Raw genomic sequence first — 27805 nt, 5'->3', positions numbered from 1 at the left:
TTAGATCTTTTATGTCCTTAGTTATATTCTGTCTATTAGATCTGTCTTGTGCCACTAGAGAAATGCAAATTAATACCACAATGAGATATCACTACACACTGATTAGAATGGCTACTATTTCAAAACAGGACAATACCAAATGCTGACAAGGATGCAGAGAAACTACAAGATACACTGCTGGTAGGAGCCACTCTGGAAAACAGTTTGGTGGTTTCTTTTAAAACTGAACATGTATTTGCCATACAACCCCCTCTTTTCATTACCTCAAGAATTCCAGAGGCTCAGAAACTCCACAGAAGAACTTCTGAGGTCCCTGGAACCACTTGGAATGATATGCAAGGTTTTATATCTATCTACTTAAGTCTATTTTTCTGAAGAAATGGCCCATAGCTTCTCAAAGAGGTCTATGACTTGCTAAAAGGTTAAGAACCATGACTATATTGACTCTAAGAAAAATAAGAAAATGAAACATGAACCCCAATATTTTTTTCTTTTTTTAAATTAAATTTATTTAATTAATTTATTTAACTTTTGGCTGTGTTGGGTCTCCATTGCTGCGTGCAGGCTTTCTCTAGTTGTGGTGTGCGGGGGCTACTCTATGTTGCAGTGTGTGGGTTTCTCATTATGGTAGCTTCTCTTGTTGTGGAGCACAGGCTCTACGTGCATGGGCTTCAGCAGTTGTGGCACGTGGGCTCAGTAGTTGTGGCTCGCGGGCTCTAGAGTGCAAGCTCAGTAGTGGTGGCGCATGGGCTTAGTTGCTCTGCGGCATGTGGGATCTTCCCGGACCAGGGCTTGAACCCATGTCCCCAGCATTGACAGGCAGATTCTTAACTACTGCGCCACCAGGGAAGCCCCCAATATTTCTTAAATATGATTATACTATACAAGTTAATTTTTGTAAATTCTATTTTCATTCTTACAAAGAAAATAAACTAATACCTTTCAGCTAACTTGTTTAGAAGACATTTTGTAACATTACCATTTTAACCCTACTTTTTTCTAATATACTTCAAATACTAAGAAATTATTATATTTAAAATGTGTCTTACATTCTTCAGGATGGACAGATGAATAACTCCCAAGATTTAATAAGTGACTGGTAAATGTTGATTGCAGTACTGTCTCACCAACCCAATGATCCTCATGGATGGTAACATCTAGAAAGGGGAAAAAAAAAGTTCTGATCATGCCAAAAATTCCTTCACATTGTGGTTAACATACCTGTCATAGCAAAATACTGTGCATGCCTCTCACATGCTAGCTAACTGAAGTTCAAACAGGGTAAATCATCTGCCTAAAGGAACAAAATGATAAAACAGCAAATCTGAACTCGGAATCTAGGTATGTCTGTATGTAGGTAAAATAACAAAATTGCTTCTGTATATTCAAACAATATCAATATGGAAGCTCTGCTCCACAGATAGAAGTTTAATGGTTTTTGTTCACTTAAGGTAAATGGTACAATGTATACGTCTGATAAATTAACAGTGAATAGGGACTTCCCCGGTGGCACAGTGGTTAAGAATCTGCCTGCCGGGCTTCCCTGGTGGCGCAGTGGTTGAGAGTCCGCCTGCCGATGTAGGGGACACGGGTTCGTGCCCCGGTCCGGGAAGATCCCACATGCCGCGGAGCGGCTGGGCCCGTGAGCCATGGCCGCTGAGCCTGCGCGTCCGGAGCCTGTGCTCCGCAACGGGGGAGGCCACAACAGTGAGAGGCCCGCGTACCGCAAAAAAAAAAAAAAAAAAAAAAAAAATATATATATATATATATATATATATATATTCAGTATGCATTTACCCCTTCTGCTAATAAGCATAACGTAAGGCATTCTTATTCTGAAATTGTGAACTAGATACTATTTTTTCCTAAGAAAATAAAGCAAAACAGAACAAACAAAAAAACCTGTTAAAAAAAAGTGTTCATAGAAATAATTTAAATATTCTATAATAGGAAAATGGTTAAGTAAATTGTGGTAAATCACTTCACAGAATGTTACCTAGTTGTTAACAATTGTATGGACACTAGGAAAAGATAGAGAGATAGCAGGGTTGAGTCTCCATCTGCTAGGTAAAGGCCTCCTGGGAGGCACACACAGTGACAGTAATGCCTTGGTAAAGTAACCATGGTCCACGGTCTAACCCTCTCTTTATGGTCTGGGGAACCTCATTTTTTTCAGCACTCCAAAAATAGATTTCAGCTCTGCAGCATAAGCTCAGTTAATGAGACAAAAAAACCCAAAACAGAACACAATCTTTTTGTTTAAATATACAACAAGGCATTAATTGCCAAAGAACAACACTTGCAGCCTGTTCTCACCTTGTAGGCAGTTTTACACCTTGGAAGCCAAGTCATACGGAAAGGGCTGCTCAGCAAGCACTGAATCAGAACAGAGCTGAGTTAGATGACCTGAGCTGCCACCGAATAAGGATACCGCCAGTAAGACAAGACTATGCCAAGCTGTTACAATCCCATGTTCATCTCTTCAGTAGGGACTGCACCTGACAATCTTACACAAATACCAGTGTATATTAGCTAAGGTTCTCACTCCCCCAGCAAACCATCTGGTAGGAATTACCAGTGATTGATTGCCTTGATTTTTCTTTATAAACTTCTAAGGCTGACCCACACCTCTTCTCTATCACATTTTCTTTAGATGTGCTATTAAGCTCAATCAACTTCATCCTGGTCTGGGATTCATGCTATTTTTTAAAATAAATTTATTTATTTATTCACTTATTTTTGGCTGCGTTGGGTCGTCATTGCTGCCCGCGGGCGTTTCTCTAGTTTTGACAAGCGGGGGCTACTCTTCGTTGCAGTGCGCGGGCTTCTCAAAGCGGTGGCTTCTCTTTGTTGCGGAGCACGGGCCCTAGGCACGCGGGCTTCAGCAGTTGTGGCACACAGGCTTAGTTGCTCTGCAGCATGTGGGATCTTCCCGGACCCGGGCTCGAACCCGTGTCCCCTGCATTGGCGGGCAGATTCTCAACCACTGCATGCCACCAGGGAAGTCCTGGGATTCATTCTTTTTTTTTTTTTTTAATTAAGATTGGGAAGTCCACTTATTTATTTATTTATTTTTATTTATTTATTTTTGGCTGTGTTGGGTCTTCGTTGCCGCGTGTGGGCTTTCTCTAGTTGCGGCGAGCGGGTACTACTCTTCGCTGCGGTACGTGGGCTTCTCATTGCGGTGGCTTCTCTTGTTGTGGAGCAGGGGCTCTAGGCGCGCAGGCTTCAGTAGTTGTGGCACGCATGCTCAGTAGTGTGGCTCACAGGCTCTAGAGCACAGGCTCAGTAGTTGTGGTGCAAGGGCTTAGTTGCTCCACGGCATGTGGAATCCTCCCAGACCAGGGCTCGAACCCGCGTCCCCTGCATTGGCAGGCAGATTCTTAACCACTGCACCACCAGGGAAGTCCTGGGATTCATTCTTAAAATGACTGGTATCTCTGCCCTAATTCACTGGTGTGTTTATCTTTAAATCAATAAAGGACACGTAACAAAATGTTAAGATTTCTTTTTTCACGTGAAAAAGCAGGATACAAACTGTTTTTCATGATTACAATTGTATATTAAGAGTAGGGATTCTGGAGTCTGGGTGAAACTCTGCTTTGCCACCTCCTAGCTGGGTGACAGTGGGCAAGTTACTTCACTTCCCTGGGTCCCAATTTCCTCCAGCTGAAAAATGAGGATGATAATCAGTGCTCTCCTCCTAGAGTTGAAAGACACGTAAAGTTTGAAACAGGGACTGACACTAAGTAAGTTCCCAATAAATATCAGCTATTACCCATGTATGCAGACACAGATTGAGAAGCACGGGGAAGATAAGAGGAAGGTTAACACTCCAAAATTCCACTGGCGGTTATACGAGGTTGGTATAATACCAGGAGTTTCTCTTTTCCATATTTCCAAATGTGATTAATAGCGACCCTTAAATAACGTGGGGTTAACGCATCTATAACTTTACAGTCAGCCCTCCATATCCCTTGTTCCTCCACATCCACGGATTCAACCAACCACGAACAGTGGAGTACTGTAGTGTTTACAATTGAAAAGTATGCACATATAAGTGGACCCATGCAGTTCAAATCCATGTTGTTCAAGGCCCTACAGTAATTTAAATAATTTTAAAATGCAATAGAAATTCTATGTTCCCTCAATAAGAATGTAGTGTGCACAGCTTTATTAGGGATTAAGTAGTAGATGTATTGTCCTTTTATCATAAGATGGTTAATACATCTAAGGAAAAGGGTAAAAAAAAAGATATACATAAATAAAACTATAAAACACAAAGAAAGAGTCTGATGATACACGACATGAATGCTAGCACAGTGAATGAAAGGAGGAGCAAGCAGAGAAGGCTTCTTAAGGAGAAGATGAGTGGGAAGGAGGGACAGAACTAAGAAGGACAAACGCTCAGAAATGGCAACGCACAGGACCCTGGGAAGGGGTGAAGAGACCAACGCGGATGCCATAAGGAACTCGATCATTGCTGGAACCCTGAGAGGCAAAGGGTAAAGGGAGAATCCTCAAAGGCTTAAAGTGGGAGGGGGAAAAAGCCCACAGCTTTGTAAAATAAACTCCCACTATACCATGATGACCTTACCCGTGAGTAAAATTATATCTCCAAGAAACACTGTAAGTGCCCAAAACGCTGCAGTCCTCCACAGAAAAACCTTCTTCTTAATTTCTGATTGGTCAATTACCACAATTGTTGCTAAAGGCACTTTAGAGCCAGAATTTGGTCCAGATTTTATGTTTATTTCTTTCACGTGACATGGAGATAACACCATGACTAAACAATTATACTTCTGACTTTCAGAATCACAGTTTTTTATTAACGATGTTTTTTTAATGCCCTTAAATCCAGACACATTCCTCTGGTGCACTGTTACAGTATGATCTCTCTGATTAGAAATCAACTTGATTTTCTTAGCGACATGGGGGACTTCAGATAGAGCTTGAGGATGGCCTGATTTATCTTCAGAGGTCCAACCTCTTTCAACAGAACTTTTGTGGAAGGTATTTAATTGGGAACACAGTATTCCTGAGCTACAGGACTCAATGCGTATCTCATTTGGTGTCAATTTATCATCAAAATGGAAAAGTTCTTGAGATCCTATATTTTCTTCAAGACCTTTATCGGTGTTCAAGAGAATGTGGCTATTTTTTGTTTCAGGACTAAAAAGTTCAAGGGAACAGGCTTGGTTCTGTCCACCTTCATATCCTTCTGTAGAATCATCATTGGGCTGAATCAAATTATCTTCAGTTATTCTTATTTCCCCATGACTTGCCTCTGGTTCAATCTCCATTTTAATGGTTCCTTTATTTATAGAATTCTGCCCTTTATACTTCCTTTGAGCTAAAAAAGCAACCTGGCTGGAGGTCATTACACTGAGAAATTCAGTATCAGTGGATATTTTAAGGCCTGAGACCTTCCTAACTGTTCCTTCAGGCCTTGGTTTGTCTACTGTGCTAGAGGAAAATAATTCCCGACACTGGTTTTGTATTTCATGATGCTCTGTTGGTGCACAGTTTGTTTCCATAGCTCCTGGCCCCGTATTAGTCTGTTCAGCACCACAGATCACATCCAATATAGCTGCACACTTATGATCTAACTGAAAGGAATTTTTTGGAACATTCTGACCATGTATATTTGATTGATCTTTAGGCTGTTCAACTGTGATTTTCTTATGTTCACTGAAAAGCTTTTGATACTTTTCTTCTTCAGTTAAATGTTGAAATCTGGCCTTAAATCCACATATTTGATCACTGGAGTTGGTTCTATCACTCAACCCCAAGGGGTGACTCTTCTGGGATTTTATAGTTTGTGTTTCAGAAATGCAATGTGTGAAGTCATCTTTCACGTGAACAGATCTGTTCACAGAGTTTGCTGGAAAATGACCACGAGGAAGATCTGGAGGGTCCAGAGGTTCCAGGGCCTGATAATCCTCAAGACTTTTGTGCCTGCATTTTTCATCCTTCAGATGTAAGGAATGGTGATTGTACAAAAGCTGAATTTCTTTCCAGGGGTCCGCAGTGGACACTAAAGAAGTTGGTTCCTGTGATACTGTCATTTCTAGTGGACTGATTGGAGCACCCCAAAAAATGTGGACTTGAGATCCTCCACTCATGGTTTCTGAAAAAATAAAAAATCTAAAATAAGCCTTTGTCATTAAATTTTTATAAGTTGATATTAACTTATATCCCCAAAGCAAATATAATATAAACTATGAATCAAAAACATAATTAATTGGTGATTTACATCGTTACTCCATTTAATTATAAAAGTAAGAAATATATAAGAAATCGTAAGGAGAAACCAAAGCATCCACAAAAATTGCTCACATAAAGACTCTCTTTAAGGAAAATAAGGCTCAGTATACTAACATCAAACGAGTAAATCCTTAGCATGGTCACTTTTTTGTGTTGAAAAACTTGCACCATTTAAACAATAACTTAGTTAAGAAGGCAGGAAACAGCATTTGTTCAACTGCACTATAGTCACCTTTAAATCTCCTGTTTCCTTTACTCCATTGATTATGTAAGTTTAGGGCCTCCTTCCTTCAACTGTGAACTCAGTTCCCAAGATTAGGGACTTCCCTGGTGGTCCAGTGGGTAAGACTCCATGCTCCCAATGCAGGGGGCCGGGGTTTGATCCCTGGTCCGGGAACCAGACTCCACACGCATGCAGCAACTGAGTCTGCATGCCGCAATAAAGGATCCCGCATGCCGAAACGAAGATCCCGAGTGCCGCAGCTAAGACATCCCCACAGCCAAAATGAATAAATAAATATTAAAAAAAAAAAAAAGTAAACACACACACACACACACGTTTCAATTCCCAAGATCAAAACAGAAGGCTTGAACCAGAGAGAAAATAAAAAACCAAGGCTCTGGGGCTTCCCTGGTGGCCAGTGGTTGAGAGTCTGCCTGCCGATGCAGGGGACACGGGTTTGTGCCCCAGTCCGGGAAGATCCCACATGCCGCAGAGCGGCTGGGCCCGTGAGCCATGGCCGCTGAGCCTGCGCGTCCGGAGCCTGTGCTCCGCAACGGGAGAGGCCAAAACAGAGAGAGGCCCGCGTACCGCAAAAAAACCCCAACAAACCAAGGCTCTTTTCAAGATGTCCAAGTGACTGTATTATCTATCTTTAATCTGTTAGCATAATCAATAGTTGCTTCTGTATTTTTAATCTTCTCTAAAATACACCAGATTAAGAAAAGTCACTTTGTAATACACAGATTAAAAAACTCATTATAATTTAAACAGTTTTTCATTAACTGTGGCACTTGATATAAGTAAATCTAAGTAAGCATCATATTTAGTGAGATAAAAATAAAGAAACATACCAATATTTTGATAATAACTGACTTTCAAAAAGTTTGTGGGTTTTTTTTTTTGGTTTTTTTTTGGCCACGCTGCGTGGCTTACGGGATCTTAGTTCCCCAACCAGGGATACAACCATGACCTTGGCAGTGAAAGTGCAGCGTCCTAACCAGTGGACCGCCAGGGAAATCCCCAAAGAGTATTTATTAAATAGATCTATTCCTAGAGTTTGCTGATAAATTTTTTATAGTGCTACAGGGACAAAAAGACAGATTAAGTCCCTGGCCTAAGAGAACTGTCAGCCTGGTTTTAAAAAAACAAAAAGGAGAGAAAAGTAGTGAATGTAAACTCATAGTTTAAAAATAATGTAATAAATACTATAAGCTATAAATAGGAAACAGTAGTCTCCTGGGGAGCAATGCTCCTATGGAAGGTAAGCACTATGGCTCTAAGCATCTAAACAAAAGAACGAGCAGCTGTAAAAGGCAGAGTTATGAAAGACCATGGTATGTTTGAGGACTTCTGATGAGAGTACAGGGTCCTTTGTAAAAAGGTAAGAAAGTTTCAAATCATGAAAAGTCCATTTGGAAGTATGGGAAGTATGGCAGTGTACAGGAAACAACAGCTATTATCGCCAATCACTCTTATCATTCCTTGAAGATTTGTTCATGGTCATCTCTTCCAAATCTAATAACCTATCCAATTATAATTCTTGTGATTTCGGTATCAATGTGGGTGTTCCTTCCAATAACCTGGCCTCTTGGTTCCTTGCCCTCTTCTCCTCCACTCATTTTATTCTCCACCCTACCTCAGTTATCCATTCTCATAATCATATAACTACCATTATCAATAACTACATATTTTTCCTTAATTTCAATTTAAGCTTTCAACTCTACTTTCTCCTATCTTCAACTTACCCCCTCTGAATGCACAACTCCAACAGTTCTTTGACCACAAGGGATCTACGTTGAACACAATGATCATACTTCATTTTTACAGCCTCATTCTTCACTTCCCTCCTTAACCAGCTTAGATTCCATGGTCCCTTATTATAATCGTTCCCTATCATACTTCTCTAATTCTGCTGCTCTCATCTCCAAGGTATTGGCCAGCTAAACTCGAACCCTAGTTCAATCACCGCCTTCTCTACACCTGTAACCAATGAAAACTAGTCACTGGTTAGTTCATTACCACTAACCTCAAGGTAGTACCCAGCAATCTTATCTTTTCCTGTCCATTCGTTCTCCAAGATAACTCTTTTATACCTTTTTACTCTTTTTTTTTTTTTTTTTTTTTTTTTTTTTTTTTATACCTTTTTACTCTTTAAATCCCCAGCATCTCCTCCCCTACCTTCAAGTGCAGCTGGTGATCATTTACAACTTATCAACAACATATTTACCCACTTCTATCATACCCATATACTTTGCCCAACTTCCTATTACTACAGACGAACTAACTGTTCATGCTTCTATGCAAAGCCGTCTCTTCCTCACTTAGACATTAGATCTTATACCCTCTTTCCTACTCAGGTTTCAACAAGTCTCCCCTTTTCTCCTAAATCTTGATTTTTCTCTCTTTACTGGAGCATCTCCATCAACAAACAAACATGCTGTGATTGCTCCTCAAGGTGTTATTCCTCAGCTCCTCCACCCCACTTATTGCACCACTTTTCTGCTCTCCTCTACAGCAAAATTCCTTGAAAGAACTGTCAATATTCCCTCTGCTCCCATTCTCTCTTAAACCCACTCCAGTCAAGCATTGGTCCAAACCACTCCACTGAAACGGCATATTTCAAGGTCCCCAATAACCTCCACCTTAGCATCAGTCAACTCCCCATTTTCAACTTACTCGGACTGTCAGCAGGATTTGACACCACTGATCACCGCTTTCTTCTTTTTATCTGACTTTAGGGATACCACATCCTCTTGATTCTCATCCCACCTCACACTACCTCCCCAGTCGCTCCTTCTCAGTCTCCTTTGCTAGCTCCTCCTCATCTCCTCAACTTCTTACTCAAGGGCCCAGTACTTGGCTCTCTCTCTGCACTCACCCCCTAGGTGATTTTCTTTCAGTCTCAGGATCTAAATACCTTCTAATGATTACCAGATGTATATCCCCATCACTAATGACTAATGACCACCAGATGTATATCTGATGTAATGACTAATGAAGGCCAGATGTATATCTCCATTACTAATGACTAATGACTACCAGATGTATATCTCCATCACTGGTGACTAATGACCACCAGATGTATATCTGATGTCATGACTAATGACCACCAGATGTATATCTGATGGCATGACTAATGACCACCAGGTGTATATCTCCATTACTAATGACTAATGACCACCAGATGTATATCTCCACAACTAATGACTAATGACTAACAGAGGGGGCAAGTGTTCGATCCCTGGTCAGGGAACTAGATTCCACATGCCTCAACTAAGAGTTCACATGCCACAGCTAAAGATCCCGCATGCTGCAACTAAGAGTTTGCATGCCACAACTAAAGATCCTGCATGCCACAACTAAGAGGTCGCATGCCGCAACTAAAGACCCCACATGCCGCAACTGAAAGATCCCACGTGCTGCAACTAAGATGCAGTGCAGCCAAATAAATAAAAATTTTTTTTTAATCCTAGAAAGAAAAACATTGGGAAGCAAGATTAAGGATGATTTTTTTTAAGATTTCTATATTTTAAAAGTTTTATTGTGAAGAATAATGAATGTTTATTATTTTTATAATAATCAGACCTTTTTTTTGTTTGGTAATTCAGGTTTTTCTTTCACAATCTTCAAACTGGATATGGTGTTCCAATAGACATACAACAATGGACCTAAATCTAACATTGGAGAATAAGAGCTGAGAACAATGATGTCAGCTGTTAACTTATTAGCAGCTAAAACAAAGATATACCGCTATTTTCAAACAGTTTATAATAGTGAATTATTACTAAGGAAACAAAATTATAGTAAGTTTAGGTGTCAAGTCTTGACCCATAACAAAACAAAGAGGGCTAAGTATCATAAGTACTATAACCACATATCCCGTGGGACCCCATCTAATCCTCATAGAAAGAATAATCTGCATAAAGAATAATTGGTACATTAGATCTAATTGACAGTTTACTATCTATATATCATTATTAAATTGGCCACTAGGGGGCCCCAAATAGCACAGCAAAAATGTTCAAGTTGAAAAGTTACATCAAAACCAAATGGAAGATCTAGGGGAAGATGGCGGAAGAGTAAGACGCGGAGATCACCTTCCTCCCCTTCTGGTACATCAGAAATACATCTACACGTGGAACAAGTCCTACAGAACACCTACCGAACAATGGCAGAAGACCTCAGACCTCCCAAAAGGCAAGAAACTTCCCACGCACCTGGGTAGGGCAAAAGAAAAAAGAATAAACAGAGACAAAAGAATAGGAACGAGACCTGCACCAGTGGGAGGGAGCCGTGAAGGAGGAAAGGTTTCCACACACTAGAAGTCCCTTCGCGGGCGGAGACAAAGGGTGGCGAAAGGGGGAAGCTTCGGAGCCGTGGAGGAGAGCACAGCCACAGGGGTGCGGAGGGCAAAGCAGAGAGATTCCTGCACAGAGGATCGGTGCCGACCGGCACTCACCAGCCCGAGAGGCTTCTCTGCTCACCCGCTGGAGCGGGCGGGGCTGGGAGCTGAGGCTCGGGCTTCGGTCAGAACGCAGGGGGAGGACTGGCGGCATGAACACAGCCTGAAGGGGTTAGTGCACCACGGCTAGCCGGGAGGGAGTCCGGGAAAAAGTCTGGAGCTGCTGAAGAGGCAAGAGACTTTTTCTTCCCTCTTTGTTTCCTGGTGCGCGAGGAGAGGGGATTAAGAGCGCTGCTTAAAGGAGCTCCAGAGACGGGCACGAGCCGCGGCTAACAGCGCGGACCCCAGAGACGGGCATGAGACGCTAAGGCTGTTGCTGCCGCCACCAAGAAGCCTGTGTGCCAGCACAGCTCACTATCCACACCTCCCTTCCGGGAAGCCTGTGCAGCCCGCCACTGCCAGGGTCCCGGGATCCAGGGACAACTTCCCCGGGAGAACGCACGGCAAGCCTCAGGCTGGTGCAATGTCACGACGGCTTCTGCCGCCGCAGGCTCGCCCTGCACTCCGTACCCCTCCCTTTCCCAGGCCAGAGTGAGCCGGAGCCCCCGAATCAGCGGCTCCTTTAACCCCGTCCTGTCTGAGCGAAGAACAGACACCCTCCGGCGACCTACACGCAGGGGCGGGGCCAAATCCAAAGCTGAGCCCCGGGAGCTGTGCAAACAAAGAAGAGAAAGGGAAATCTCTCCCAGCAGCCTCAGGAGCAGCGGATTAAATCTCCACAATCAACTTGATGTACCCTGCATCTCTGGAATACCTGAATAGACAACGAATCATCCCAAATTGAGGAGGTGGACTTTGAGAGCAAGATTTATTATTTTCTCCCCTTTTCCTCTTTTTGTGAGTGTGTATGTGTATGCTTCTGTGTGAGATTTTGTCTGTATAGCTTTGCTTTCACCATTTGTCCTAGGGTTCTATCCATCCGTTTTTTTACTTAAAAAAATTTTTTTTCTTAATAATTTTTTTTATTTAAATTTTATTTTACCTTACTTTATTTTATCTCCTTCCTTCCTTCCTTCCTTCCTTCCTTCCTTCCTTCCTTCCTTCCCTCCCTCCCTCCCTCCCTCCCTCCCTTTTATTCTAAGCCATGTGGATGAAAGGCTCTTAGTGCTGCAGCCAAACTTCAGGACACTAGTCCACAAGTGACCTCCCAGCTCCACTTAATATTAAACAGCGAATATCTCCCAAAGATCTCCATCTCAACACCAACACCCAGCTTCACTCAACAACCAGCAAGCTACAGTGCTGGACACCCTATGCCAAACAACTAGCAAGACAGGAACACAACCCAACCCAATAGCAGACAGGCTGCCGAAAATCATACTAAGTCCACAGACACCCCAAAACACACCACCAGACGTGGACCTGCCCACCAGAAAGACAAGATCCAGCCTCATCCACCAGAACACAGGCACTAGTCCCCTCCACCAGGAAGCCTACACAACCCAATGAACCAACTTTAGCCACTGGGGACAGACACCAAAAACAACGGGAAATACGAACCTGCAGCCTGCAAAAAGGAGATCCCAAACACAGTAAGATAAGCAAAATGAAAAGACAGAAAAACACACAGCAGAGGAAGAAGCAAGATAAAAACCCACCAGACCTAACAAATGAAGAGAAAATAGGCAGTCTACCTGAAAAAGAATTCAGAATAATGATAGTAAAGATCCAAAATCTTGGAAATAGAATAGAGAAAATGCAAGAAACATTTAACAAGGACCTAAAAGAACAAAGAGGAAACAAGCAACGATGAACAACACAATAAATGAAATTAAAAATACTCTAAATGGGATCAATAGCAGAATAACTGAGGCAGAAGAACAGATAAGTGACCTGGAAGATAAAATAGTGGAAATAACTACTGCAGAGCAGAATAAAGAAAAAAGAATGAAAAGAACTGAGGACAGTCTCAGAGACCTCTGGGACAACATTAAACACACCAACATTCGAAATATAGGGGTTCCAGAAGAAGAGAAAAAGAAAGGGACTGAGAAAATATTTGAAGACATTATAGTTGAAAACTTCCCTAATATGGGAAAGCAAATAGTTAATCAAGTCCAGGAAGCACAGAGAGTCCCATACAGGATAAATCCAAGGAGAAACAGGCCAACACACATAGTAATCAAACTGTCAAAAATTAAATACAAAGAAAACATATTAAAAGCAGCAAGGGAAAAACAACAAATAACACACAAGGGAATCCCCATAAGGTTAACAGCTGATCTTTCAGCAGAAACTCTGCAAGCCAGAAGGGACTGGCAGGATACATTTAAAGTGATGAAGGAGAAAAACCTACAACCAAGATTACTCTACCCAGCAAGGATCTCATTCAGATTTGATGGAGAAATTAAAACCTTTACAGACAAGCAAAAGCTGAGAGAGTTCAGCACCACCAAACCAGCTTTACAACAAATGCTAAAGGATCTTCTCTAGGCAAGAAACACAAGAGAAGGAAAAGACCTACAATAACAAACTGAAAACAATTAAGAAAATGGGAATAGGAACATACATATCGATAATTACCTTAAATGTAAATGGATTAAATGCTCCTACCAAAAGACACAGACTGGCTGAATGGATACAAAAACAAGACCCATATATATGCTGTCTACAAGAGACCCACTTCAGACCTAGAGACACATACAGACTGAAAGTAAGGGGATGGAAAAAGATATTCCATGCAAATGGAAACCAAAAGAAAGCTGGAGTAGCAATTCTCATATCAGACAAAATAGACTTTAAAATAAAGACTATTAGAAGAGACAAAGAAGGACACTACATAATGATCAAGGGATTGATCCAAGAAGAAGATATAACAATTGTAAATATTTATGCACCCAACGTAGAAGCACCTCAATACATAAGGCAAATACTAACAGCCATAAAAGGCAAAATCGAGAGTAACACATTCATAGTAGGGGACTTAACACCCCACTTTCACCAATGGACAAATCATCCAAAATGAAAATAAATAAGGAAACACAAGCTTTAAATGATACATTAAACAAGATGGACTTAACTGATATTTATAGGACATTCCATCCAAAAACAACAGAATACACATTTTTTCTCAAGTGCTCATGGAACATTCTCCAGGATAGATCATATCTTGGGTCACAAGTCAAGCCTTGGTAAATCTAAGAAAATTGAAATTGTTTCAAGTATCTTTTCCGACCACAATGCTATGAGACTAGATCAATTACAGGAAAAGATCTGTAAAAACTACAAACACATGGAGGCTAAATAATACACTACTTAATAACGAAGTGATCACTAAGAAATCAAAGAGGAAATCAAAAAATACCTAGAAACAAATGACGATGGAGACACGACGACCCAAAACCTATGGGATGCAGCAAAAGCAGTGCTAAAAGGGAAGTTTATAGCAATACAATCCTACCTTAAGAAACAGAAAACATCTCGAATAAACAACCTAACCTTGCACCTAAAGCAATTAGAGAAAGAAGAACAAAAAACCCCCAAAGTTAGCAGAAGGAAAGAAATCATAAAGATCAGATCAGAAATAAATGAAAAAGAAATGAAGGAAACGATAGCAAAGATCAATAAAACTGAAAGCTGGTTCTTTGGGAAGATAAACAAAATTGATAAACCATAAGCCAGACTCATCAAGAAAAAAAGGGAGAAGACTCAAATCAATAGAATTAGAAATGAAAAAGGAGAAGTAACAACTGACACTGCAGAAATAAAAAAGATCATGAGAGATTACTACAAGCAACTCTATGCCAATAAAATGGACAACCTGGAAGAAACGGACAAATTCTTAGAAATGCACAACCTGCCAAGACTGAATCAGGAAGAAATAGAAAATATGAACAAACCAATCACAAGCACTGAAACTGAAACTGTGATTAAAAATCTTCCAACAAACGAAAGCTCAAGAGCAGATGGCTTCACAGGCGAATTCTATCAAATTTAGAGAAGAGCTAACACCTATCCTTCTCAAACTCTTCCAAAATATAGCAGAGGGAGGAACACTCCCAAACTCATTCTACGAGGCCACCATCACTCTGATACCAAAACCAGACAAGGATGTCACAAAGAAAGAAAACTACAGGCCAATATCACTGATGAACATAGATGCAAAAATCTTCAACAAAGTACTAGCAAACAGAATCCAACAGCACATTAAAAGGATCATACACCATGATCATGTGGAGTTTATTCCAGGAATGCAAGGATTCTTCAATATATGCAAATCAATCGATGTGATACACCATATTTACAAATTGAAGGAGAAAAACCACATGGTCATCTCAGTAGATGCAGAGAAAGCTTTCGACAAAATTCAACAACCATTTAAGATAAAAACCCTCCAGAGGCTTCCCTGGTGGCACAGTGGTTGAGCGTCCACCTGCCAATGCAGGGGACACAGGTTCGTGCCCCGGTCCGGGAAGATCCCACATGCCGCGGAGCAGCTAGGCCTGTGAGCCATGGCCGCTGAGCCTGTACGTCTGGAGCCTGTGCTCTGCAATGGGAGAGGCCACAAGAGTGAGAGGCCCGTGTACCGCAAAAACAAAACAAAACAAAACAAAAACCAAAAAAAACCCCTCCAGAAAGTAGGCATAGAGGGAACTTTCTCCAACATAATAAAGGCCATATATGACAAACCCACAGCAAACATCATCCTCAATGGTGAAAAACTGAAAGCATTTCCACTAAGATCAGGAACAAGACAAGGCTGCCCACTCTCACCACTCTTATTCAACATAGTTTTGGAAGTTTTAGCCACAGCAATCAGAGAAGAAAAGGAAATAAAACGAATCCAAATCGGAAAAGAAGAAGTAAAGCTGTCACTGTTTGCAGATGACATGATACTATATATAAAGAATCCTAAAGATGCTACCAGAAAACTACTAGAGCTAATCAATGAATTTGGTAAAGTAGCAGGATACAAAATTAATGCACAGATTTCTCTGGCAATCCTATACACTAATGATGAAAAACCTGAAAGTGAAATCAAGAAAACACTCCCATTTACCATTGCAACAAAAAGAATAAAATATCTAGGAATAAACCTACCTAAGGAGACAAAAGACCTGTATGCAGAAAATTATAAGACACTAATGAAAGAAACTGAAGATGATACAAATAGATGGAGAGATATACCATGTTCTTGGATTGGAAGAATCAACATTGTGAAAGTGGCTCTACTACCCAAAGCAATCTACAGATTCAATGCAATCCCTATCAAACTACCACTGGCATTTTTCACAGAACTAGAACAAAAAATTTCACAATTTGTATGGAAACACAAAAGACCCCGAATAGCCAAAGCAATCTTGGGAACAAAAAACGGAGCTGGAGGAATCGGGCTCCCTGACTTCAGACTATACTACAAAGCTACAGTAATCAAGACAGTATGGTACTGGCACAAAAACAGAAAGATAGATCAATGGAACAGGATAGAAAGCCCAGAGATAAACCTACGCACATATGGTCACCTTATCTTTGATAAAGGAGGCAGGAATGTACAGTGGAGAAAGGACAGCCTCTTCAACAAGTGGTGCTGGGAAAACTCGACAGGTACATGTAAAAGTATGAGATTAGATCACTCCCTAACACCATACACAAAAATACGCTCAAAATGGATTAAAGACCTAAATGTAAGGCCAGAAACTATCAAACTCTTAGAGGAAAACATAGGCAGAACACTCTATGACATAAATCACAGCAAGATCCCTTTTGAGCCACCTCCTAGAGAAGTGGAAATAAGAACAAAAATAAACAAATGGGACCTAATGAAACTTCAAAGCTTTTGCACAGCAAAGGAAACCATAAACAAGACCAAAAGACAACCCTCAGAATGGTAGAGAATATTTGCAAATGAAGCAACTGACAAAGGGTTAATCTCCAAATATACAAGCAGCTCATGCAGCTCAATAACCAAAAAACAAACAACCCAATCCAAAAATGGGCAGAAGACCTAAATAGACATTTTTCCAAAGAAGATATACAGACTGCCAGCAAACACATGAAAGAATGCTCAACATCATTAATCATTAGGGAAATGCAAATCAAAACTACAATGAGATATCATCTCACACCAGTCAGAATGGCCATCATCAAAAAATCTAGAAACAATAAATGCTGGAGAGGGTGTGGAGAAAAGGGAACACTCTTGCACTGCCAGTGGGAATGTGAATTGTTACAGCCACTATGGAGAACAGTAAGGAGGTTCCTTAAAAAACTACAAATAGAACTACCATATGACCCAGCAATCCCACTACTGGGCGTATACCCTGAGAAAACCATAATTCAAAGAGTCATGTACCAAAATGTTTATTGCAGCTCTATTTACAATAGCCAGGAGATGGAAACAACCTAAGTGTCCATCATCGGATGAATGGATAAAGAAGATGTGGCACATATATACAATGGAATATTACTCAGCCAAGAAATGAAATTGAGCTATTTGTAATGAGGTGGATGGACCTAGAGTCTGTCATACAGAGTGAAGTAAGTCAGAAAGAGAAAGACAAATACCATATGCTAACACATATATATGGAATTTAAGAAAAAAATATGTCATGAAGAACCTAGGGGTAAGACAGGAATAAAGACACAGACCTACTAGAGAGGTCTGTGAGGATATGGGGAGGGGGAAGGGTAAGCTGTGACAAAGTGAGAGAGTGGCATGGACATATATACACTACCAAACGTAAAATCGATAGCTAGTGGGAAGCAGCCGCATAGCACAGGGAGATCAGCTCGGGGCTTTGTGACCACCTAGAGGGGTGGGATAGGGAGGGTGGGAGGGAGGGAGACGCAAGAGGAAGGAGATATGGGAACATATGTATATGTATAACTGATTCACTTTGTTATAAAGCAGAAACTAACACACCATTGTAAAGCAATTATACTCCAATAAAGATGTAAAAAAAAATTTAAAAAAACCAAGTGGAAGAGGGAGGAATATATTATTCTGACACATAGGTAGAAACACTTAGATATATTCAAATCAAGTGCATAAAATTCCTATGCTAACTAACTTCCTTCTCTAGAATCTTTGGGCTTTTCTCCAATAGTTTCTTCCCTTTAGCCTCAAATCTTTAAAAACAAAACAAACTTCCATGTTGCTTCTTTGTTCTCACTTCCTATTTATTCTTCAACCCACTTAAATATGGCTCTTAACTCCAATCATTTTGCTATAACGTTTTTTACTATGGAAATCAATGACCTCTAATAGCCAAATCCAAAGGTCAGTTTTCAACACTTATCTTACTGCCATTTGAGACTGTTTATCATTCCTCTTTCCTGAAACACTCTACTTTTTTTTTGATTCTGTGAGACCATCAAATTAGAATTCTTTTCTGCTTAGAAAACCAGAAAACTATTGATTTATTAATTCAATCATTCACATAACAAATACTCAGTAGTGTGTGCCAGGCATCACGCTAAGCACTGGGAATTCAACAACAATAATAAAGAGCTTTAAGGAGCTTATAGTCTAATGGGAGAGCTAAAATGACAACTGTAAAATAGAGAAATTGAGTAACCACAGGAATACATGCAGGGTGTCCCTAGGAGGGAGAAGCCTGGGGCAACTCAACCAAGTAAGACTGGCCATTACCTGCATTTTTCATAGGCTCTCTGGACTACGTTTAGTGACAAAATTTTGAAACTGAATTTAAATAATATTCATTAAAACGGAGTACAATACAGTCCCAAGGCATCCCTGCACTCCACCCCAACACCGGAGCCAGTAAAGCAGCCTCCACTGTCTTACCCAAGGGACAGACCTGCAATAGGTAATCTCCAAAAGGTTTAAAAAGAGTGTAAGACATTCACTGCTTCTAGGTCCTCACTTAACATTTTCTCCTAAATGTCCTGCAATCTGACTTCTATTTTCTATCTCTATTAAGACAACAGTGAAGCCCAAATTGTCAAATAAGTATCCACAGTACTTCACCACTCCAACTGTGAAACTCTTTCCTTAGTTTCTAGAACACTACTCTTTCCTGACTAGTTCTTCTACCTCTCTGGTTTCCTTTCTCTCTTTTTCCTTGGGCCATCCCATCTTTTCATTCCATACAACGCTGCAGAATTCCATCCAGTTGCATTCATTTAACTACTAAATATCCAATTATGCTTTACCAGGCTATATTGAACCAACCACTCTCCCTAACGTCAGACTTATATTTCTAGTATCATTATATCTGACACAATCACAGTAGATAAAAAAGAAATGTTCTTATGGAGGTTTCTCAGAAACCTAAAAATAGAACTACCATATGACCCAGTAATTCCACTCTTGGGTATATATCTAAAACCAACAAAAACACTAATTCAAAAAGATACATGCACCCCAATGTTCATAGCAGCATTATTTACAATAGCCAAGATGTGGAAGCAACTTAAGTGTCCATCGACAGATGAAAGGATAAATAAGATGTGGTATACATATACAACGGTATATTACTCAGCCATAATAAAGGAAAGAAAATTTGCTATTTGCAACAACATCGATGGACTTGGAGAGTATTATGCTAAATGAAGTCAGACAGAGAAAGACAAATACTATAAGGTATCACTTATATGTGGAATCTAAAAAATAAAACATACTAGTGAATATAACAAAAAAGAAACAGACTCACAGATATAGAGAACAAACAAGTGGTTACCAGTGGGGCGTGGGAAGGGGAGAAGGACAAGATAAGGGGAGGGGATTAAGAGGTACACACTAGGGACTTCTCTGGTGGCACAGTGGTTAAGAATCTGCCTGCCAATGCAGGGGACACGGGTTCAAGCCCTGGTCCGGGAAGATCTTACATGCCGCGGAGCAACTAAGCCCGTGTGCCACAACTACTGAGCCTGTGCTCTAGAGCCCACAAGACACAACTACTGAGCCCGCATGCCACAACTACTGAAGCCTGCGTGCCTAGAGCCCGTGCTCCACAACGAGAAGCCACCGCAATGAGAAGCCCGCACACTGCAACAAAGAGTAGACCCCACTCGCCACAACTAGAGAAAGCCCACGCAGCAATGAAGACCCAATACAGCCAAAAATAAATAAATAATTTTTTTTAAAAAAGAGGTACACACTATTATGTATAAAATAAATAAATAAGCTACAAGGATACAACTCAGGGAGTATAGCCAATATTTTATAATGGCTATAAATGGAATATAGCCTTTAAAAATTATGAATCACTATGTCATACACACAAAACATATAATATTGTACATCAACTATACCTCAATTAAAAAAAAGAAAGCAATGTTCTATTTAGTCTCTTTCTTGAAGGGAAAACCTGACTAAATGACCCTATATCCGACTAGATTCCATAGTCCTTGGGTTCAAGTTTGGTAGGGTTGAAGGTTATGAGGCCCAGAGGCCACAGATTCCCAAGATTCAGAGCTCTCCTTGCCTTCTAGGCAGGGGAAGTCGCTGAAGCACACAGGGGTGACACGAAGCAGTATTGAGAGTTCAGACAAGATCTCCCAGGACGAGAGATGTCTGAAATAAATTAAAGGTCTATAAAATACAAGGTTATTTGTATATAACAATTACTTTAGTCTGCCTTCACTTATTTGTCTGAATATATACCCGTGTATGTGTGGAACTCCCCCTTCCTGCTCAAAAGAAAAAAAACAAAAACTGACGTGAAAGTATGGTCCTGTTAATTCAAAAGAGAGTAATTTTTTAAAGAAGTCTTTATATCTAAGGCTGCAGCTAGTAACTCCTTTAATTTATAGGATCTGTGAGTCTGTGAGCAGGGGGATGCGATGTGGTGAGGCCAGAGGGAAACAAAATATTTATAGCAAAAATACACTGACTGAGAGTTAAGTTGTGAACACTGACATATTTCAATGATTCTTGGATAACTTTTGGGTGGACTCAGAGGGTTAAAGCTCATTAAGGTACCAGATGAAACTTGCAAGTACATATCCATTACCATAGTTAATAATTATACAATTTCTCAATCGGCAGAAGGCCACTTTAGTCAGAAAGACCAATGCAACCATAGTCCTTTATCTTTAGAGTGGTCAGAGTCTGATGAATGGGTCAAAGATTTATAAAACAGGATGAACCATATCAGCAGGTTTGTCTTTGCAGAACACTGCAACTAAAAATGCTTGTTACAAAATATATGTGGTTAAAAGGAAGTGCTTTCTCCATCTTATTACCAACCTAAAAACTCATCATTATAATGCCTTTCCATGTCAATTTTACCAAAAAAAACCCGAGCATCATAAAGTTACTCAAAAGCATCAAATGACAACATGAAGAGGCAGCATAGGATTGTAATTAAAAGTATGGGTTTTGAAGTAAGATAGACATGGGTTAAAACCCTACTCTGCAACTTACTAAAAATGTAAACTTGAAATTGTTGAAGCTAGGTGAGATACATACATATATATATATATACATGTTCTTTATATTTTTGTATATAGTTGAAAACATCCATAATAACAAAATTAATTTCTTTATATGTCCAGTGAGAATTGTCTCCTTATGTTTCAAATGAGAATAACATCCATCCCTATCTTACAGTGTTGCTGTGGGATGGGCACAGAGTACTTACTCAATAAAGATTTGAGTCTTAAACCTCAGGAACTCTACACATACATATCGATACTTGGTGACACATAAAAACCAGCCCGTTGTATTTCAGGGGTTTTTTTTGGTGTGTATTTTTACATAGTTGTAACCATAAAATTGAAATAATTTTGTATTCTGCTTCAGTCCATGTAATGCTACTCTTTTATGTCAACCTATAAATTCTTAATCATTTTTTTAAAATAAATTTATTTATTTATTTTTGGCTGCGTTGGGTCTTCATTGCTGCGCGTGGGCTTTCTCTAGTTGCCGTGAGCGGGGGCTACTCTTCGTTTTGGTGCACAGGCTTCTCATTGTGGTGGCTTCTTTTGTTGCAGAGCGCAGGCTCAGTAGTTGTGGTGCACAGGCTTAGTTGCTCCACAGCATGTGGGATCCTCCCGGACCAGGGGACCCGTGTCCCCTTCATTGGCAGGCGGAATCTTAACCACTGCGCCACCAGGGAAGCCATTCCTAATTTTTTTTTTTTTTTTTTTGCGGTACGCGGGCCTCTCACTGTTGTGGCCTCTCCCGTTGCGGAGCAACAGGCTCCGGACGCGCAGGCTCAACAGCCATGGCTCACGGGCGCAGCCGCTCCGCGGCATGTGGGATCTTCCCGGACCGGGGCACGAACCCGTGTCCCCTGCATCGGCAGGCGGACTCTCAACCACTGCGCCACCAGGGAAGCCCCATTCCTAATCATTTTTAATGCTAGCTTAATATTTTCATAATGAATCTAATTTAGTTCACCACTACTCTCTAATTCACTCATTTGTTTCTAACTTGTCACTATTATAGCCATTGCTGCAATAAATAATTTGAGGAATTTAGCATTTCCTTTCAATTATTTTCTTGTGATAAATTCCCAGGTATGGAATTATTGGGTCAAAGATAATGTACATTGTTATAGCTCTTAATATTTATTATCGTGTTGTTTGCAAAAGAACTGGACAGTTTATAATGCCACAAACAATGGCCAAGAGTTCCAGTCTTACCACAACTTTGTTAGCATATTAAAAAGTAATTTTGGGACTTCCCTGGTGGTCCAGTGGGTAAGACTCCACGTTCCCAATGCAGGGGGCCCGGGTTCGACTACTGGTCTGGGAACTAGATCCCCCATGCGTGCCACAACTAAGACCCAGTGCAGCCTAAATAAATAAATAGAATTTTTTTAAAAGTAATTTTACTAGTGAGGGTATAGAGGTACTTCACTGGTGTTTCATTTGCATTTCTCCAATTATTTCCAAATTGAAAAAATAGTGAATTTTAAATTACATTTGGATTAAAATCCTTAATACACAGGGAATATGCAAGCATGTGCACACAGACACACAAAGTAATAGAAAAATGGGTTAAGAAGATAACCAGGTTGGGAATTCCCTGGCAGTCCAGTGGTTAGGATGCGGGCGTTCACCGCCTTGGATCCAGGTTCGATCCCTGGTATGGGAACTAAGATCCCACAAGCTGCATGGTGCAGCCAAAAAATAAAAAAAGTAGATAACCAGGTTTATAGCACAGAAAAAAATACATGGTTAAAAACAAAGAAAACATTCAACCTCCTAATAAAATGAAATAAAATTTTATAAATTAATGAGAAAACATTTCTACCTATCAAACTTGCAAAGATTCATGAAAAGGGTACAAAGGTGCAGGGCAATAGCTTATACTAATAAGAGTTTAAACTAGTAAAATCCTTCTGGAGGGCAATATGGCAATGTATGTCAAAAGTCTTAAAATTCTGTATCCCTTTGACCCCATAATTATACTTCTAGGGATCTAACCTAAAGAGAAAAACGTCGTATACACTCTCATAGATTTAGCTACAAGGATGTTCACAGCAGTATCATGTAAAATGTTAGAAAAGTGAGGAAAATGTGCATTGACTGAGGTCTGATAAATTATGGCACATCCATACAAAGGCAAAACTATATAGCCATTTAAAGTCATGAAGATATGTATTACCACAAAAAATTTTCCTTAATATACTGCTATGTAAAACAAGGAGACTATAGAAGATTATATATGGAAAGATTTTATTTTAATTTATTTTTTAAAAAACAGTATTCAAGGGGCTTCCTGGTGGCACCGTGGTTGAGAGTCCGCCTACCGATGCAGAGGACACAGGTTCGTGCCCCGGTCTGGGAAGATCCCACATGCCGCGGAGCGGCTGGGCCCGTGAGCCATGGCCGCTGAGCCTGCGCTCTAGAGCCCGCGAGCCACAACTACTGAGCCCACATGCCACAACTACTGAGCCCACATGCCACAACTACTGAACCCCACATGCCTAGAGCCCGTGCTCTACAACAAGAGAGGCCACCGCAATGAGAAGCCTGCTCACCGCAATTAGAGAAAGCCCGCGCACAGCAATGAAGACACAACAGCCAAAAATAAAAATAAATAAAATAAATTTATTTAAAAAAAGCAGTATTCAGGTTACTACTATTTACATTGAAGTTAGAAACCATTTCTACAGTTTCCACGTGTTCTCCATAGTGACTGATACAAGTGGTGCTAAAAAAGAAATAGTTCTATTCTTTAACCTCATTCAATCAATCCAATTTATCTTAATTCACTGTGCTAAGAAATAACATTGAATATTAGTAACCCACATACTATGCACATTCATGGTAAACTTGTCACTCTTACAAATACCCAATAGTTACTAAATGCTAGTATCTGAATTTCCTACTTAAAAAGATAGAATGTTGCCACATTTTATGTCACTAAAGGGTATAAGACACACCATCTGCCCCTCAAAAACAAAATCAATTGAAGTTTAAAGCTATTACTCATTCTTGTATCTAAAATAATAGCTACTAAAACAAACCTTTAAGCAGACAATTGATTTCTTAAATCTTTTTGCGTAAGCTCTCATTTCCTTTGCGACAGGCTTGGGTTTTTCAAGTGAGATTGTAATCATGTTCTCATCACCACCTGAGGTACCCTATGATTAGTGCAGTGCAGTGAAGCCTCTTAGTCCTGCTTGCAATGCAGTAGGAATTTCTTCCTCCCAGCCCCTATTCCAGGCATTTTCCTTCTACCAGTAAGTATTTAAACAGGAAGTGACCCTTAATCTAGCTGCTCTTCTGCCTTAAAGAATAGGGTGACCGGACATCGTGATCTGCCCAGTACGGTCCTAGTTTAAGCATGCTATCCTGGTGTCCTGTTTCGTTGGTCTCCCTTCTCACTCTTAAAAATGTCTCGGTTTAGGAATAAATTACATGGTGTCCTAGTTAAGAACCATATAAATACACGAATAAATGTCCTATTAGTGAAGAGTGTGCCTCCTAATACATTTTATCAGAAACATTATAATAGTTAGGAACAACTTAAGAAATAAAGAGAAACACTCTTTCATTTTCCTGTAACAAGTTTTTAAAAATAAAACACTAATAGAAATAAGGCTGAATTGCATCTAAAATATATAATATGCATTTAAGAAATCTCACAACACAGATAAGAATTAAATGAGGTAGAAAAGAGAATTAATCTGCTTGGCAGCTAAAGAATCTAGCTTCAGGTTCTGGGTAATGAGGCTGCAGATACAGGTATAAAATCTTTTGGATCCAGTCTTCCTAGAAAATATCTCAGACAGCAAGATGTCAACTTATCCAAGACTCACCCTTCCTAAGGGAAGTCAAAGGAGCAATCCTAAAATGTCACACTTCACTCCCCCATCTCCCACACTATGTAACTGCAAAAGAACTAAACTGTAAGATTAGTAATCATGATCTCAAGCAAAACATGGGTCCCAGGGGTCTGCCTGCCAACACCTGTACTTGCTCTTATCTCCACCCACCCCCTAAAAAAGGTGAAAAACACAAAATCAAGGAAAAAAAAAAAAACTTTGCAACTTCAGTCCTGACATTCCTTTGTAAAAAGTCCATGTTCATCTCAGCAAATGGCAACTTCTTTCTCCCAGTTCCTCAAGCCAAAAACCGTGGTATCCTCTCTGACTTCTCTCTTTCTCTCATACTTCCAATTTGTCATCAAATCCTTTTAGCCCTACCTTTAAAATTCATTCAGAACTTGACCACTTTTCTCCACCTTCACCTGCTCCTGCCCTGGTTCAAATCACCATCATCTGGATTATTTGCAGTAACCTGATTTTCCTTCTCATTCTACTGCCTCCTCAGAAAACAGGTTTATAGAAGTGAAGGGAACTTGCCCCAGGTCACACAGCCTGCAGGCAGTGGAGCCAAGACTGGAATGAGGAAATCAAACTGCAGAGCCTAAAATCTTAACCATTCTACCACACTGCCTCTCTGGGTTTTCGACTTTGCACAACTGTGGAGCTAGAATCCAAGCCGGAACGCTGCCATTAAGTCATATGAAACACACTCAGAAAACACTGGTGGAACTTCCCTGGTGGCAGAGTGGTTAAGAATCTGCCTGCCAATGCAGGGGACACGGGTTTGAGCCCTGGTCCAGGAAGATCCCACATGCCTCGGAGCAACTAAGCCCGTGCGTCACAACTACCGAGGCTTTGCTCTAGAGCCCATGAGCCACAACTACCGAAGCCCGCGCACCTAGAACCCGTGCTCCACAAGAGAAGCCACCGCAATGAGAGGCCCGCGCACCACAACGAAGAATAGCCCCCTCTCGCCACAACTAGAGAAAGCCTGAGCACAGCCATGAAGACCCGATGCAGCCAAAAATAAATAAATAAATAAATTTATGTTTTTTAAAAAAGCACTGGCTTATCTAGAGAGGTAAGAAAAGAACTTCAACATAAAGGAGCTACATTATCAAAGAATTCCACTTAGAAGGTTTACTGTAAAGTTAATAATGAAGTGAATAATAAATAGCTTTTAAGAGGACCTCTCTCTCTTTCTCTTTCTTAATACCTTCCTTCAAATCTGACAAATTTTCTCTCTCTCTCCCTCCCTCCCTCTCTCTCTCCCTCTCTTTAGTCATCTGGCAATGGGATGATAAATTTCCTAGACATTAAATATTCAAATTTAAAAACCTGTTGCTGGGAATTCCCTGGTGGTCCAGTGGTTAGTACTCTGCGCTTCCACTGCAGGGGGCATGGGTTCGATCCCTGGTCAAGGAACTAAGATCCCACATGCCACAACATAGCCAAATAAATAAATAAATAAAAATAAAAACCTGTTGCTTAGCAAGTTAAAATATACAGAGTAAATGTAACAAACCATAGATGACAGACCTACTTGCCTGACCTAAACCACTTTCTTCCTTTCACCTTAAATACCCCAAGGTATACCTTAGCATCTATGTGCACTAGCTGTTCCCTCAGCCTTAAACGTTCTTCCCCTAGACTCTTGTTTACTATTTTTAAAATTTGAAGTATAATTAAACATTCAATAATAGGCACAGGTCTTAACAGTTCTGTTCGATGACTATTGACAATGGTCTACACCCATGTAACCATCACCCAAAACAAAATACAGAACATTCCCATGATCTCAGGAAGTTCTTTCATGTCTTTTTCTAAACAGCTTCCTTCCCTTCCCAACCTATAATTATCTTCTGATTTCTAACACTACAGAATAGTTTTGTCTTTTCTTGAACTTCATATAAACAATACAGTATATGCTCATTTATGTCTAGTTCCTTTCACTTAACACAATGGTTTTGAGATCCACCTGTGTTGTTGGGTGTATCAGGTGTTGGGTACTGTGAATACACCACACACACACACAAAATACACCACAAGTTGTTTATCCATTTTCCTGTACGTGGACATTTCAGTTGTTTCCAGTTTGGGGCTTTTATGAATAAGACTGCTATGAACATTCTTGAATTCATAATTTTGAGGAAATATGTTTTCATTTCTCTTCATTAAATATATAGGGGTAGAATGTTAAAGCATAGGATGTATATATGTTTAACTTCAGTAGAAAATGCCAAACAGCTCTCCAAAGTAGCTATACTATCTGGCACACCCATGAGCAATGGATGAGTTCCAGTTGCATCACATCATGCCCAACATTTAGTATCTTCAGCCTTTCTCTTTTTAGCCTCTCTAGAGTGTGTGAGACGATATCTTATTATGAATTTACTTTGCATTATTTCCCTGTTGACTAAGTGTTGTTGACTACCTTTGCAAGTGCTTATTGGTCATTAGTATATCCTCTTTGGAGAAGTCTGTTACTGGGTTATTCCTCTTTTCCTCATTTTACTATTGAGTTATTGAACTTCTTTACATACCCTAGATATAAGTCCTTTGACAGATAGATATGCTGGAAATTTTTTTTCCCTACTCTGGACTTACCTACTCTTTTACTTAGTGGTATCTTTTATTACTTTTTAAAATATTTATTTATTTATT

General features: G+C 40.2%; 1 protein-coding gene across 5 annotated transcripts in view; it reads right to left on the bottom strand.

Annotated features, from left to right (window-relative positions):
- The window catches only part of SHLD2 (shieldin complex subunit 2), a 135252-nt gene that overhangs the window by 74942 nt on the left and 32505 nt on the right, over positions 1–27805 (bottom strand). For all 5 annotated transcript variants that reach the window (XR_016388094.1, XM_022562454.3, XM_022562449.3 and 2 more), the window contains exons 3-4: positions 4598–6130; positions 1050–1157 (exon numbers count right to left, since the gene is read on the bottom strand). Coding sequence is in view for 4 of the 5 variants with exons in the window: in XM_022562454.3 (XP_022418162.1) it covers positions 1050–1157; positions 4598–6125 (1636 nt within the window). In the remaining variant the exon portion in view is untranslated. The remainder of the gene's footprint in view (positions 1–1049; positions 1158–4597; positions 6131–27805) is intronic.

The sequence above is a fragment of the Delphinapterus leucas genome, chromosome 16, assembly GCF_059928025.1.
Source record: "Delphinapterus leucas isolate spDelLeu-1000000601 "Yukka" chromosome 16, BTC_Dleu_Yukka2, whole genome shotgun sequence".
NCBI classification, from domain to species: domain Eukaryota; kingdom Metazoa; phylum Chordata; class Mammalia; order Artiodactyla; family Monodontidae; genus Delphinapterus; species Delphinapterus leucas.
Note: the sequence above shows the minus strand (reverse complement) of the source record. Positions and strands in the feature narration are given on the sequence as shown.